Below are 16,635 nucleotides of genomic sequence, written 5' to 3'. Positions count from 1 at the left end.
CTTCATACTGGATTGCTCTGGAAATCCTCATTAGCCAGCCAGCCCGTCTTCTCTGTGAGACTTCTCGAGTCTGCCCTCCTTGGTGCGTAACAACAAGCTGGTATTCTAAAGAAAGAACGACCCACATCGCGGAATGAGCGCATCCCACAGCCAACAATAGCACAAACGTTCATTATGGTCAGTCTGGACTACTCTAGTCATGCATGGGTGCTGATGTGTACCAGGAAATCTGTTGAGTCCACCTGAAACCACGCTATGACCACACCGAGTTGTCCTCCAACATGGCGATCGCTGCGGAAAGCCACGTGACCGTGACGTCAAATAGGAACACCCTATTGAGAAACGGCTTATAAAAGCATCAACATAGAACATTACACACCATCTGCGAGCACCAGAAGACTGAATGTTAACAGCAGATGTTAAAGTTAAGACAGAAAACTGGAAGAAAGACTTGTGAGGGACTGGAGAACAGAAGCAAAGGAGTTTTATCTGTGAGCTGAAAGCTCAAGATTAAGTTGACAGAAGGTTCTGGAAGCTGCTGGTCTATCAACAGTTCCATCTGGGCTTGGAGGATGAATGTTCTGTTCGCCAGTTCATGGTGTGGTTTTCTCTTGGTGACATGTTTCTGGCAGGTGGGACCTGTAGTCCAGGCAGGGTGGTAGTTTGTTTTCCACAGTGGAATCAGAAGACAAACTCTTCCACCTTCTCGTGTCCCCTGTTATTGAAGGCTTGCTATATTCATTGATGGCAGCACTCGTCATGCTGTATGTTGTGATATTTCGTTTCAGACTTCCAGAACTACCTGAGAACTCAAACAGGGAACAACACAACCGTGAACATCATCATCTCCACCGTGGATTATCTCCTCAGAGTTCAGGTGAACAACGTCTCCTCACTGCTGCTGTGTCACCTTCCAGCCAGGGGGGGACAGCAGTTTACTGGCTTTTTATCTATTTAAAAATAAAGTTTTTAGCCTATAGAAGAGGTCAACAAAACAAAATCTGAATAATTTAACAAAATGAGGTGCTGTCCAGTGGCAGCTGGTGATGGGTCTGCAAAGGGTCGACAAAGACACCCAGAGAGCGAGACACTGGAGGATGGAGACAGCAGCCTGTCAGGAGGGAGGAGAAGGTCTGCCGACAGAAGTGAAAGTATCTAGTGATCGCTCAGGCACCGCTCCGCGACGCTGTAACAGAAAAAAGGCTAAATAAACTCATATTAAATGCTAATATACTGACAATGTATGTGATTCATTTTCATAAATAATCTGTTATAAAAGAGCAGATCAACTAGAGGCTGGGGTGGACCACACTAGACCAGACCCCAGGACCAGACTGAAGCTAGGTTTACTCTTGAACGATTCTGTGGCACGCATTGCCATGAATCGAGTCGCAAACTACTCTTACAGTGGCGTGACGTGGCGTGAAGTGTACGTAAACCCGTCGTGACTGCGTGGCATGTCGGGACGAGAATTTTGAAATGTTCAAAATTTTGGTCACGACAAAATACCGTGAACAGGCCGTGAACTATGCGCCAACTGTCCGTGAACTCCTTATGAACGCGTCGGGACGATGCGGGAGGATGCTGCCAGTCATGGCCACCGGCGAGGACCCGGAAAAGGGCCCCATGAGGAGGATAGGGATGGGAATTGTTAAGAATTTAGCGATTCCGATTCCATTATCGATACTGCTTATCGATACGATTCCTTCTCATTGAGTGAGAAATGAAACAATACAAATGGGGTGTTTGCATTAACTCTTTAATATCTTCATCCTGAACAGAAGAAAAAAATATCCATGTCATGAAAACTTTGCAAGCTGCAAGTAGCTCCAGTTTCATCTTTTCGTGTGACATACAGTCAAACTCTGGAGCTTCTTCCTGACGCCAGATTGGAAAGTTCCAAACCAAACTACACTGGCCTCACACTGGATGCCCCTGTCTGGTCCAGCTCTGCAGCTCTGTCACTGACACAGCCTCTGTGTGCCTGCTGTCAGCTGATGGAGGTTGCCACGTCTGCCCCAGATATAATGTTAAAACCGTCCAACAATAGAAAGCAGTCCAGACCTCCATCTCTGTAGAAAATGCATGTTAAAACCGTAAAAACCGGATTTGCATTTAAAAAAAACACGATACCAATACATAGCCATTCCATCAACCCACTTCGGGTTCAGAAGATGCTTGTTTGTGCAGAAACCTGGCCAATCTGGCAACACAGCCGCTCCGGTCATGGAGCTTTGTTTTGTGCAATTTTGGTGTCTTTGACTTTCCTACAATGAGTAAGAACAACATCGTTCATTCTTCTAATGCATATAATGATTAGATCGCGTTGTTTATCATATATTCTACCAGAAGAATTACAAAAAACAATGTGAAGGCAAAAACGCGACGGATTTTATTTTGAAATCACAGATTTTGGAACATGTAACTAGTTTCCATCTGGCACCGACTTGTTTCTGTTTAGATTGAAGCAGCGGCTCCGGAGTGAGGAAAAATAGGATCCTTGCTGAAAGTTTCCGGTCCGCGGCTCTGTAGCGGCGCCCGAGCGGACCGCAGCTGTGCTGTGAGTCCATGCATGATACGTCCTCAGTGGAATCAATAGCAGAATCGTTAAGGAGACAGCCAAACGATTGCTTGGAATCGAGACATGAGGAACCGGTTCTACAAAAGAATCGGTTCTCGATTCCCATCCCTAGAGGGGGATTTTCGACACACTGTCGTTGCAGCGTCTAGTGTAGCGCCTTTAACGTGTCATTGAAATTGACTGATGTCAGCCGTCCGTCGGGGCCCCCTTCAGCTCGGGGCCCCCTTCAGCTCGGTGCCCCCTTCAGCTCGGGGCCCCTTCAGCTCGGGGCCCCCTTCAGCTCGGAGCCCCCTTCAGCAGTGCCTGTTCTGCTGCTCTTCAACACAGAGCAGCTGCAGGTACAGGATCTTCTCTTCTCCGCAGTGACGGTGTCTCTGGCATTCAGCATGTTGTCTGTTCCACAGCAAATCCAAAAATGACCCGGGGTTGGGGAAGCCCCCTTTTTACTCGTATATGACGTGTGTAATTGCGTGCGCAACCACGTTGTGCCAATGCAAGAAGCTCGTAAACTATGAACAAACTATGCGTGAATGCGTCGTGAATGCATCGTGCCAGTTCGCGACACTGACGGGCGCATTCGTGAACTGTCCATGAACTGGGGGCCAACTGTCCGTGAACTGGTCGTGAACTGTGCGTGAACCAGTGGTGAACGGTGCGGGAGTCTGCCGGTTCGTGACTCCAGATTGGCACGCCTTGCCACAACAACATTGTTTCAAAAAGTCGTGCAAGTGTAAACCTAGCTAAACAGGAACCCCTGAAACAGTACAGACCATCACAGCAGGGGGCCAGATGCTGCAGGAAAGACATGGAGCCAGAACCAGGCTGAGGCAGAGTTTACAGAAACATCTGTTGAGAGGACGGACTGGAGAACCCAGAGTCTAGATGGAGAACACCCCCGAAAGAGGTGGAGAACATCCAAGACCAGATCCTGAGGGACTTCAAGATTCAGACTGACTAACTGGTGATGGAGGATCAGCCTGACATGGTGGTGGAGGAGAACCAGGAGAACCAGGAGAAGAGAGCAGTAGTGATGGATGGAACAATCCCAGTGACAGAACATCAGGAAGGAGGAACAGGACCCGCTGGAGAAACACCAAGGACTGCAGAGCAGCTGGAGGAGATGAAGGCAGCAGTGGTTCCAGTGGAGACTCAAGCAGTGACAGAAGCCTCAGGTCGTTGGTTGACCTGAAGTTTCAGCTTTCACATACACAGCCATGAGGCCGGCGCCTCGCGCCTATCAAATGTAAATATTCATATAAAGTAATCAAGTAAATACACCCAATTCTCAATAAATGTTGGCAGATTATGTACTTGAACCAAACAGGCTTGCTGCATAAATATTCACTGTGGATTTCACTGTTTTTCACAGTGTGATTAGTTCAGGTTAATAGAGGTGGTCGACCTTCAGCTGCCACTGGTGCTAACAACAACCGGACCTATGAGGAAGTGTCGACAGTGTCTGGGAAATGCAAATGACAGTACATACAGCTCATGATGGAACGAACTAACTACAGAAACCACCCGACACCAGGACAAATCAGTGAATTCTAAATTAAATAATCTGTGTTGTGAACATGAAGTGTTGCTGATTAAACTAAAGTGAGTGAATGAGGCCTGTTTCCTCACATGCTGCTTCAGTCACACCAGCTGAACTCTGTTGCTCATGAAGATGACCTCGGTCTTTCTGTAAGTGATTGAGGACTGGCTGCAGATTCTGCCCTCTTCTTCCAAACCAGACCATCTCGTTTCAACAGATGAGAAGTGTGTTAACTGAGCTAGAATGTTTTTAGCCTGTAGACCTTCTCAAAGATCACAGTGTCTTTGTTTTCCTCACTGGTAATGAAGGAATAAATACAGTATAGCAGATTTAAACTGTGTGTAGAAATATAAACATTGCAGGTTGAACACAGTGAGAATGAGCCTCTCTCTCCCCTCCCTCTCCCCTCTCTCCAGGAGTCCATCAGCGACTTCTACTGGTATTATTCTGGGAAGGATGTGATTGACGAGCAGGGCCAGAGAAACTTCTCTAAAGCCATAAATGTAGCCAAGCAGGTTTTCAACACCCTCACCGAGTACATCCAGGTGACCTCTCGCTCTGTCTTTACGTTTCATTCGGGGCTGTTTCACTATTTTTTCAAGGTTTTTTGAAAAATAATCTTAAATTGATCTTTTCCTCCTCTTATTCATCAGTATTGTAAATAAATCAGACAGCGATTGAATTTTAGAATGTTTTAGGATTTCCAATGAGTACAGATTTCTCATGATGAATTTGAAACACTTCATTCCGGGAAGATGTTAATGATGTTTTTGCTTAATAAACACATAGATGAAGCTTGATGGAGGCAGAACTCTGTGGTAGTGGTCTGCTGCTCTGCACTCTGAAGACACTGCCACACACCTGTGTGTTTCCATTAACCCAGCATGTGAAAATAGGGTTAGAACAAATTCCTAAGTGAAGGTGCTGAGACCTGCTGCTGAGTGAAGTGTGTTCCCCTGCAGGGTCCGTGCACCGGGAACCAGCAGAGTTTGGCCCACAGTCGGCTCTGGGATGCTGTCGTCGGCTTTCTGCACGTCTTCGCTCACATGCAGATGAAACTGTCTCAGGTAGCTGCACTCAGACGGTTGTTTCAGGACCGGGAAGTCCTCCTCCTCCTCATCATCATCATCATCATCATCATCATCATCATCATCAAAAACAAAAGATGCCGTCATTAGGGGATGGCTGAAGATTGTTGGAGCGAACAGTGAAGATTAAAATGTTTCTGGTCACCGAATAAATAAAACTCCATTCATTACTCACACACCTACCATTCTGTTTCGTTCCATTCAGTCTGTTTCAGTATCTTTCAGTCTGTTTTAGTATGTTTCAGCTTGTTTCATTATTTGTCATTCTGCTCAGTACATTCATGGCTATTTCAGTGTATTTGAGTCTGTTCCAGTCTGTTCCAGTCTGTTTCAGTCTGTTTCAGTCTGTTCCAGTCTGCTCCAGACTGAAACAGTCTGTTTCAGTCTGTTCCAGTCTGCTCCAGACTGAAACAGTCTGTTTCAGTCTGTTTCAGTCTGTTTCAGTCTGTTTCAGTCTACTCCAGTCTGTTTCACTCTGTTTCACTCTGTTTCAGTCTGTTTCACTCTGTTTCAGTCTACTCCAGTCTGTTTCACTCTGTGTCAGTCTGTTTCACTCTGTTTCAGTCTACTCCAGTCTGTTTCAGTCTGTTTCAGTCTGTGTCAGTCTGTGTCAGTCTGTTTCAGTCTGTTTCACTCTGTTTCAGTCTGTTCCAGTCTGTTTCAGTCTGTTTCAGTCTGTTTCAGTCTGTTCCAGTCTGTTCCAGTCTGTTTCAGTCTGTTCCAGTCTGTTTCAGTCTGTTCCAGTCTGTTCCAGTCTGTTTCAGTCTGTTTCAGTCTGTTCCAGTCTGTTTCAGTCTGTTCCAGTCTGTTTCAGTCTGTTTCAGTCTGTTCCAGTCTGTTTCAGTCTGTTTCAGTCTGTTCCAGTCTGTTTCAGGATGTGTCAGTCTGTTCCAGTCTGTTCCAGTCTGTTCCAGTCTGTTTCAGTCTGTTTCAGTCTGTTCCAGTCTGTTTCAGGATGTGTCAGTCTGTTCCAGTCTGTTCCAGTCTGTTCCAGTCTGTTTCAGTCTGTTCCAGTCTGTTTCAGTCTGTTCCAGTCTGTTTCAGTCTGTTCCAGTCTGTTCCAGTCTGTTCCAGTCTGTTCCAGTCTGTTTCAGTCTGTTCCAGTCTGTTCCAGTCTGTTCCAGTCTGTTTCAGTCTGTGTCAGTCTGTTTCAGTCTCCAGTTGTTGTGTTTGTCGTCAGGACTCCAGTCAGATCGAGCTGCTCAAGGAGCTGATGGACCTGCAGAAGGACATGGTGGTCATGCTGCTGTCCATGCTGGAGGGTGAGGCTGCATCACATGGCAGGAGCCTCTGTGTGTTTGAGAGGCTTTGGTTTGACAGCCTTTCGGGTGTGTGTGTCGTCATGTGGCTGCAGGGAATGTGGTGAACGGGACTATCGGGAAGCAGATGGTGGACATGCTGGTGGAGTCCTCCAACAACGTGGAGATGATCCTCAAGTTCTTCGACATGTTTCTGAAACTGAAAGACCTGACATCTTCAGACACGTTCAGAGAGTACGACCCCGACGGGAAAGGCAAGGCTCCACGAGTTTGGTCTTCATCGTACTAAAGAGTTCACACAGTTTGAATGCGCCAGGTTTACGCGCTCTTCCTGTCAAGGTGTCATCTCCAAGAGGGACTTTCATAAAGCCATGGAGAGCCACAAGCACTACACCCAGTCTGAGACCGACTTCCTGCTGTCCTGTGCCGAGACGGATGAGAACGAACTTCTGGATTATGAAGAATTTGTGGAGCGCTTTCATGAGCCAGCCAAGGTGAACGACCAGTGCCATGTAAAGATGCAACTTCTTTAGGGAAACATTTAAATCAGTTTTGGGGTTTGTGAGGACTTCATCTCAGTTTAGAAGCATCTTAGTTTCTGATGCTGAAGCTACGTTGTCCTCCTCATACCGAGAGTCAAACCCTCTTCAAGCCGAGCTGTGTTCTTGCAGGACATCGGCTTCAATGTGGCCGTCCTGCTGACCAACCTGTCGGAGCACATGCCTCACGACTCCCGCCTGCAGACCTTCCTGGAGCTGGCCGAGTCTGTCCTCAACTACTTCCAGCCGTACCTGGGCCGGATCGAGATCATGGGCAGCGCCAAGCGCATCGAGAGGGTCTATTTCGAGATCAGTGAGTCCAGCCGGACGCAGTGGGAGAAGCCTCAGGTGAGACGGACACCGAGGATCAGCAGGAGCAGAGCCTCCCACAATTCATTCTGACTGGAACTTCAGGGAAAATTCCAAGCTTTGAGTGGGATGAGAGGATTCTGAGAGGAAAGGCAGAACTGAAGACCTTTGTTGCTCTGATTCCTCAGTCATCGTTTAGGAAACTAGCTCAAGTTCTTCCCCTCTTCTTATTCCTCTTCTCAGGTGAAAGAATCCAAGCGTCAGTTCATCTTCGACGTGGTGAACGAAGGTGGGGAGAAGGAGAAGATGGAGCTGTTTGTTAATTTCTGTGAGGACACCATTTTTGAGATGCAGCTGGCGGCTCAGATGTCGGACGCCGGCGAGCGCTCAGTGGTGAAGGAGGAGAGCGAGAGGGAGAAACCGGATGAGGAGAACTCGGAGATGGGCTTCTTCTCCATGACCACCTTCCGAATGGCACTGATGGCTCTGCGGTCCAACATCCTGCTGCTGCTGAAGGTACTGTCACCTCATCTCGGTCTGAAAGCTTTTACACTGCAGTGGGTCTAGGACCTGCGATCATCAGGAGCTGAACTCTCTTATTGAGAGGTTTGTCGTGAAGTTCAGAAGTTCGTGGTGATCCTCTCTTGGCTCCAGTGCATGTTGATGAGTCCTGCTAGGTGAGCAGATTGGTGATGGTTCCTCAGACCCTGGTCCTGGTCTGCAGGTGCTGTCCATGAAGAGCCTGAAGAAGCAGGTGAAGAGGATGAAGAGCATGACGCTGAAGGACATGGTGACCACCCTGGTGTCGTTCTACTGGTCGGTGCTGCTGGGCCTCCTCCACGTCGCCTTCAGCGTGGCTCGAGGCTTCTGCAGAATCTTCTACAACACCTTCATGGGAGGAAACCTGGTGGAAGGAGCCAAAACCATAAAGGTTCACATGAAGTGTGCTTCGTGATCCCCCTTGGGAAATGACTTTCCTATTCAGAGTTAACTTTTCCTATAGCTGCCGCCCTGCAGGAGGTCAGTGGGCTTTATTTCAGTAGAATGTAGAGGTTGGTGTGTTTCCAGCCTGCAGCTGACTTCAGGAACACACACAGTGGAGCCAGGTCTTCCAACAGACTGCAGAGTCTGAAAATCAGAAGAGGACAGACATTCACGTACAAGTAGTCTTTCTATATGTTGGGAACCTCTTTTAATTAATTCACAATCTTAACATTTTGTTTAAGATTTATTAAAAATTCCTAAAACAATATGAGCGCTGATTACAAGACATTAAAACCGTGAACCATGCTGATGGCACGGTTCATTACCAACACAAAAACACCACAAAGAAGAGGAAAATCATAAAGTAATGAGACACAAACCAGAAACATCAGCATGAAGTAAACAGAGACTCTCTGAGTTTTTGAGTTAACACTATTTCATTTTGTTATGTCAGTGGAAACTGTGGAGTTATCACAGAGACTCGGCCTGATTGGCTCTTTGATGGAAGTCATCCCTCGCCTGTCATAACCAATCCATGACAGCTTTATCTCTGCTTTAGTACCAAGTACCAAGCAAATGTGGATAAATCCTGTTTGATGGGAGCTGGAAACAGGTCAGGGGTCGAAGTGGGCTGACAGGCCATAGTTTGGACACTTCTGTGAGTTTAACAGCTTTCTGCAGACATTGAAACAATGCTCAAACGTTTCCTTTTTTGTACATAAAGTTTGATCTGATTACAGGTGCTCTTTGTTAAAATCCTTATGTTTACTTTTTTTTGTCTGCGGTTCCTTCCCCCGATAAACCCTGCTCCATGTCAAGTGATAAAACAGCAGCAATGATGAATCTACAGGATTTTCTCCTTGGAGAAGCTTCAACATTATTCTTAAAGTGTCACACAGAGCTGAATGCACAGATCTTTGCCTCAGAGAGGATGTTTCTACATCCAGCCTGCTGGTTTTTCACCAGTGGAGAGAGAGAAATGCAGTAGTTCTTCACATACAAAGAGGAAACGGTTTTCACATTCAGAGCTTCTGTTCTTCTTGAGAGAACAGCTGACAGGCCGTCAAACTTCAGGAGCGGTCCGTCTGTCCTCAGGTGTCAGAGCTGCTGGCCAACATGCCGGACCCCACCCAGGACGAGGTCCGGGGGGACGGGGAGGACCGGGACCGGAGGCTGTCTGACCGCAGCTCTCCGAAGGAGGACCTGGCCGACCTGGCCGTCAACACCAGCGAGACCGAGCTGCTGTCCGACATCTTCGGCCTGGACCTGAGGAGGGAGGGAGGCCAGTACAAGATCACCCCCCACAACCCCAACGCCACCCTGACCGAGCTCCTCAACAGCCCCGTTCCTGCCCCGCCCCCCGCGGCGCCCCAGCCGGAGCTCAGACGGCGGCACCAGGTGAGTCCATCTGAGGGCCTGTCCAGGTAAATCACAGCAGGGGTTCCTCCGCCGTCCTCAGCTTCACATAAATGACATGTTAGGATGAGGAGAAGCTCCCATCTCAATGTTCTGTCCTCAGATAACCGGAAGAGTCTGATCATCCAGTCAAACTGTAAAACTTCTTCCAACCTTAGAGATGTCCTCATCCAAATGTCCAAAAATCTTTCACTGACAAACAGTTTAAAAGACTTTTATAAATTACATTTAGCTGTTGTTTTATGTATAGTTTTATGCATCCCTCCTGACCACCAGAAGGCGATGCTGAAGCCGCTGAATGTTCCCTTCAACATGCGCAGTTCCAGTCTGTACCAACAATGTCACTCGTGACCCCTGGGTGACCCGGCTCCATGAGTTCTGGTTGTTGCTGGGCGTTCACTGCTTTCAGCACCGCCTTCTGGCGATCATCTGGATTCACAGAACCCTCGTTACATTCGTCACTCTCGTTTCACAGACTTCGTCTCAGCCAGGGAGGCCATTCGTCTGAGGTCTTTACTCTTGGAAGCTGAATTGGGTTCACTGGCTCCAGAGTTTCTGTCCTCAAAATTCACATGATGAGTTTGTTTGTGTGGAGATTAATCAGCAGGTCGAAGGACAATCTGTCCTGACTGAACCTTCACTGTGCTCTTCTCCAGTCGAAGGGTTCGTTCTCTGAGGAGAAGGAAGCAGCTCCCGAGGCCGGTCAGGAACCCCAGAGAACATCTGAGTAAGATCACTTTCATGCTCTTCAGTCTGGTCTGAGACTCTGTGGAGCAGGAACTCCATTGATTCGAAGCAGCAGGTCCACACGTGCTGATCAGGGTTCATGTGACCTTTGACCTCCAGTTAATAAGTGAAGCTTGATGTCCAGATACATGTCTTTAATGGTCAAGATTTATTTATTTATTTGTTTTTATTTAACCTTTATTTAACCAGGAAGGTCCCGTTAAGACCACTTTTTCTAAGGAGTCCTGGGAACAGATATCTAAACAGAAATGATGAGTGCAGGAGAACAGAGGACATAAAAAAGAGATGAACAGCTGCTCACAGAGCTCACCGGTCAGGACTTACAATAGCAACAGTGTAAAAGCTGATTTACAGTACACTGAAATACAGAGGCCAGTATAAACCTGAGGATTAAGGCGTAAACGACCGAGGCTCTGAGCAAAGGACATGGGAGACAGAAAAGAGACCAGGCTGCCGAACGTTCGGCCTGATCAGGGTTCTAGAAGCCAGCGGTTCCAGGAAGGGATTGATCACTGGAGACGGAGCTGTCCAACCTCTTCAACTGTGTGGTGAACAGGGACTGGAAGAGCAGGGAATAATCTGCAGGAGAGCTCTTGGTTTTGCAGAGACAGGTTTCCAAACGTTAAGGAAGAAGTGATTCTGTCAGTGCGGCCCAATCTTGAAATGGAAGCAGCAGTAGTTGCTCGTCCAGGTATCTTTACTTCCTGTGCTCATGCACGGGTTCAGTGGTTTGTCCTGTTTTCTCAGAGGGCCCAGGGGTTTGGGTGTCTTCTCGTATTCCTGCGTCTCTTTGAGTTTTGAAGATGAGATGGGCAGTGAGTCCTCAGTGCTGGGACCACGGCTGGGCGGTGTGTGTGGAGGAGGCCGGCTGTCCCCCATGCTGGGTGGAGGAGGAATGAACAGCTGATCCACAAGAAGAAGCAAATTATTATCTGACCGTTTGTAACGTCCATGATTGAATTTCACACTGAGTCAGACAAAACTAGGAAACAAAAGAACCGTAGAGTCCTTCAGCCACAGGCATCACAGCAGGTCTGCTGTCCATCAGAGGTCAGCCTGATCAGTCCTGTGCCCTGTGTAGTGGAGTTCATGATGAGCGGGAGCTGTTTGTGTTTTCAGGAGCACACATGTGGAGAAACAAGAGAAACAGAAGATGAAACCCAAAGTGAAACGACACCACACTTCCAAGTCGGACGAGCCCGACTTGCAGGAGTCGGCCTTCTTCAAGAAGATCATGGCCTACCAGAGGAAACTGCTGGTGACTAACCCTAACCCTAACCCTAACCCTCTGACCCTAACCATAACCCTTTAACCCTGACCCTCTAACCCTACCCCACCCTGTGGCTGCTCTGGAGCTGTAATCACCGGAATGTCCGCTGTCTCACAGAACTACTTTGCCAGAAACTTCTACAACATGAGGATGCTGGCGCTCTTTGTGGCCTTTGCCATCAACTTCATCCTCCTCTTCTACAAGGTAACATTAGAATCTCGCTCTACTTTTCAAAATTCAGCTCATTATGCGGGGGGGTCATTGGATCGTTTGTGAATTACAGTTTTTCTCCAGAGGTTCGGCTCATTTCTTGAAACAGAAATTACAATTTCAAAACTCTAAGATCTTAAGGAAAACAGTCTTAGAGTTCAGCTCAGAGTTCTCCAGAGTTCACGTAAAGCTCAGATCTCTTCCAAACTGTTTCACTCATGTTTCAGAACTAAATTCCTTTCCCGTAGAAACAGTCAAAGCCCCCAAAATGCTTCGTCCCTCTGGAGCTGTATGGCTCTGACGTCCAACTTTCAGTCTGTGTCCAGTGCTTCAGCCTTCTTCTGTCTCTGGTCACTGACCTCACTGAACTCCCTCCCTCCTGGTCTCCCTCCTGGTCTCCCTCCTGGTGTCCCTCCTGGTCTCCCCCCTGGTCTCCCTCCTGGTCTCCCTCCTGGTCTCCCTCCTGGTCTCCCTCCTGGTCTCCCTCCTGGTGACCCCCCTGGTCTCCCTCCTGGTCTCCCTCCTGGTCTCCCTCCTGGTCTCCCTCCTGGTGACCCTCCTGGTGACCCTCCTGGTGACCCCCCTGGTCTCCCTCCTGGTGACCCTCCTGGTCTCCCTCCTGGTCTACCCCCTGGTCTCCCTCCTGGTGACCCCCCTGGTCTCCCTCCTGGTGACCCCCCTGGTCTCCCTCCTGGTCTCCCCCCTGGTCTCCCTCCTGGTCTCCCTCCTGGTCTCCCTCCTGGTGACCCCCCTGGTCTCCCCCCTGGTCTCCCTCCTGGTCTCCCTCCTGGTCTCCCCCCTGGTCTCCCTCCTGGTGTCCCTCCTGGTCTCCCTCCTGGTGACCCCCCTGGTCTCCCTCCTGGTGTCCCTCCTGGTCTCCCCCCTGGTGCCCCTCCTGGTCTCCCTCCTGGTCTCCTGGTCATTTCCGTTTCGTTAAATAAGCCACGCCCCTGGGGAAACTGAACTGCAGACTTTAATTGGTTCCAGCTTGTTCTTGAATTCTTGAATTTGCTGCATGTAAATGAAGACAGAGGATGTCTCCTCCAGGTTTCCACGTCCTCATCTGTAGTGGAGCAGCGGGAGGTGGTGTTTCCCAGCAGCCACCTGGACAGTGGCGTGCAGTGGGACCCCCCGAACGGAGACACGATGGAGGCCGGAGACGGCGGGCCGGAGGAGGCGGGCGGCGAGGCGCTGAAGCCCGTCACCGTGCGCTTCGTCCTGGAGGAGAGCAGCGGATACATGGAGCCCATGCTGCGCATCCTGGCCGTGCTGCACACCGTCATCTCCTTCTTCTGCATCATCGGATACTACTGTCTGAAGGCAGGACGCACACCTCACCTCCCGTCTCCACAGCACTGCTCTTCAACCTGGGGGTCGCAGCCCCACGTAGGGTCCCCTGAAATGTCTGTGTTCAGATTCAGAAAACTTTATTCATCCGTAGTCTTCCAGTGTGCCTGCACACACTCCCTCACACACACATCCAGTGTGCCCGCACACACTCCCTCACACACACATCCAGTGCGCCCGCACACACTCCCTCACACACACATCCAGTGCGCCTGCACACACTCCCTCACACACACATCCAGTGCGCCTGCACACACTCCCTCACACACACATCCAGTGCGCCCGCACACACTCCCTCACACACACATCCAGTTCGCCCGCACACACTCCCTCACACACACATCCAGTGTGCCCGCACACACTCCCTCACACACACATCCAGTGCGCCCGCACACACTCCCTCACACACACATCCAGTGTGCCCACACACACTCCCTCACACACACATCCAGTGCGCCCGCACACACTCCCTCACACACACATCCAGTGTGCCCACACACACGACAACTCAGTAAATAATCAATAGTTGCATCAATCATGGAAGGAAACTTCCTGCAGCAGAGGAAGCTGTCCAGGTGCTGATGGGTCAGCCGTTGTTCACATGCATCAGTTCCAATAAAGTTTACAGATCAACCATGCAGTTTCACACTCTGGTCTGTTTCCCAGACAGATTCCGTCACACTTTCAGGACAACAAGCGGTTTAGAAGGTGAACATCATACCTGACAGCCTGAGTGGCACGCAGCGAGTAACTGATCAGAAATGTACCGGTAGAAGGATTTTCTTCACTGTTTTCCTTTGTAAACATAAAACCTCTCTCACAGTGCAGTGTGTATTGCATGTGCACATGCTCCAGGTGCTGCTATCTTCACTACAACATCACGTCCAAGTCCAGAGCTGCAGTCCAGTGCTGCTAAAGCTAAGGCTCACAGTCAGAAATCAAAATCACTCCTTCTTCATCCTTTGAAGTCTCCAACGGTTGAAGACGCTACAGCATCTTTTTATTCTTTCACAGTTTCTTCTTAAGACAGATTGTTAAGTGTTCATGCTCAGGCTTGTGAATAAAGCCTGTAGCCTGACCAGGGAAAATAAAATACTGACTTTGTGCTGTAATCGTTGCTACTCTGCATTTCAAACACAGTGTAACAAACATGATCAGACACTGACTGCAGAATGAAAGTGTCTCTATTCGACGTGGCTCAGGAAGGGTTGAAGCGCTGCTGCACAGTCTGTCTTCCTTCTGAAAACACCCTCTTCACACTGATGCTTGTGTCGGCTGCAGGTTCCCTTGGTGATCTTTAAGCGTGAAAAAGAGGTGGCAAGGAAGCTGGAGTTTGACGGACTCTACATCACAGAGCAGCCGTCTGAGGACGACATCAAGGGACAGTGGGACAGACTAGTGATCAACACACAGTGAGTCCTGAGCGATCAGTACACTCTGCACGGTGTGAGTGATATCAGGAGCTCCAGTCTTCTGATGCTACATGACTTTATTATTAGATAATGATCTAATTTAATAATAATGTGTATCGTGCTGGTTGAGTTAAAGCCAGTGATCAAACTTCATTTCACCTCCTCAGCTCAAAACCACTCTCACCCATCAGGCTTCAGACAAAATGTTGATTCCATATCAGTACTGGTCTTATCAGCGGTTCTTCCTGGTATCTGATCAGAACATCAGTAGAATGACTCGGTTCTGAGAGGAGTCTTAATCCTTCTGTCCTCTGATTTTCAGATCTTTCCCCAACAACTACTGGGACAAGTTTGTGAAAAGAAAGGTGGGTTTCCCTCATCTGTAGCTTTAATGTTGTTTTACAATCACTTGATGCTCACGTCGGTTCCTCACATTGAGTAAAGATGCTTCTGTCCATCAAATCTCTTTTAGCAGTTGACAGAGCTGATTGATAGCGTGGCGAGCTTGTTGGCCTGAAGTGAAAAACAGAAACTTACTGACATTTTCCAAAGTGAATCCTTCAACTAACATTACATACTGCACTGATTGTCAAACCACTTCGTTTAATCCCAGTAAAAACCTGTTTTAATGTGAAGCACAGAGCTGCAGTGTGAGTGTGTGCTTGGTTTGATGAAAAAGAGGTTCAGAGTTTGTTCCACCCGCTGCTCCTCAGGTGATGGACAAATATGGAGAGTTTTATGGTCACGATCGCATCAGTGAGCTGCTGGGAATGGACAAGGCGGCTCTGGACTTCAGCAACGCTCACAAGAAGAGGAAACCCCGGAGAGACAGCTCGCTGTCGGCCGTGTGAGTGTGTGTGTGTGTGAGTGAGTGTGAGTGTGTGTGTGTGTGAGTGAGTGTGTGTGTGTGTGAGTGTGTGTGTGTGTGTGTGTGGTGATAGATTGTCTTTCACTCTCACATTCTGCTGCATGTAGAAATATAAAAACATGATTCCAGTAATAAATGAACGGAGAACAAGCTGAACCGTTCCAGCTGCTTCATCAAACATTAGCGACAGACCTGAGCTGGGGAACAGTTCAGTGAAAATATCCCAGCTCTGAGTCAAACAGTCCATCTTTCTAACTGTCATAGTCGTACCAACGTCATTACTGTTTGCAGCAGAAACAAATGTCTTATGATCCATATCCAGACTCCCGTCTTATGGGCATAATGAGTGTGTGCAGATCCATGGGAGTGAGATGAAGCAGCTCACTGTTTCACCTCACTGGTTTCATCGTCTCCTCACAGGCTGAACTCCATCGATGTGAAGTACCAGATCTGGAAGCTGGGGGTGGTCTTCACTGACAATGTGAGTGTTCAAGGCAGTCTCAAGCTGTTCTGCTGACGGAGTGAATTCATGAACCTCTCCTCGTCTCAGTGCTTCATGTTGCTGAACGGGCAAAATCTGAGTTCCCATTGTACATCTGGGATTTATCAACATAACAATCCACACACACACAGCCATCATCATTTACACTCGTCACACATGTCCCCGGGTCCTGTCCTGTCCCCGGGTCCTGTCCTGTCCCCGGGTCCTGTCCTGTCCCCTGGTCCTGTCCTGTCCCCGGGTCCTGTCCTGGAGTCACAAATGTCCCCGGGTCTTTATCTCCCCTCTGCCTCGTTGATGGCAGATCAAATGGCCAAATGGTGAATGAAATTCTCTTACACTAATAATCAAAATCACCTATTCTCTCTCTCTCTCTCTCTCTCCCTCTCTCTCTCTCCCTCTCTCTCTCTCTCTCCCTCTCTCTCTCCCTCTCTCTCTCCCTCTCTCTCTCTCTCTCTCTCTCTCTCTCTCTATCTCTCTCCCTCTCCTCCCCCTCTCCTCTCTCTCCCTCTCCTCTCCTCTCCCTCTCCTCTCTCTCCCTCTCTCTCTCTCTCCCTCTCTCTCTCTTC

The 16,635-nt window shown here is 48.7% G+C and overlaps 1 protein-coding gene across 1 annotated transcript in view; it reads left to right on the top strand.

The window, feature by feature from the left end:
• The window catches only part of LOC115392908 (ryanodine receptor 2-like), a 274,406-nt gene that overhangs the window by 241,882 nt on the left and 15,889 nt on the right, over positions 1-16,635 (top strand). Inside the window, 18 exon segments of the mRNA XM_030097575.1 lie at positions 789-877; positions 4,535-4,663; positions 5,081-5,185; positions 6,387-6,468; positions 6,561-6,719; positions 6,805-6,959; positions 7,137-7,352; positions 7,557-7,829; positions 8,038-8,244; positions 9,393-9,695; positions 10,370-10,440; positions 11,580-11,718; positions 11,848-11,934; positions 12,988-13,260; positions 14,569-14,699; positions 15,022-15,064; positions 15,413-15,546; positions 15,988-16,048. Of these exon segments, the coding sequence (XP_029953435.1) occupies positions 789-877; positions 4,535-4,663; positions 5,081-5,185; positions 6,387-6,468; positions 6,561-6,719; positions 6,805-6,959; positions 7,137-7,352; positions 7,557-7,829; positions 8,038-8,244; positions 9,393-9,695; positions 10,370-10,440; positions 11,580-11,718; positions 11,848-11,934; positions 12,988-13,260; positions 14,569-14,699; positions 15,022-15,064; positions 15,413-15,546; positions 15,988-16,048 (2,657 nt within the window).

This window comes from Salarias fasciatus, chromosome 8, assembly GCF_902148845.1.
Source record: "Salarias fasciatus chromosome 8, fSalaFa1.1, whole genome shotgun sequence".
NCBI lineage: Eukaryota > Metazoa > Chordata > Actinopteri > Blenniiformes > Blenniidae > Salarias > Salarias fasciatus.
Note: the sequence above shows the minus strand (reverse complement) of the source record. Positions and strands in the feature narration are given on the sequence as shown.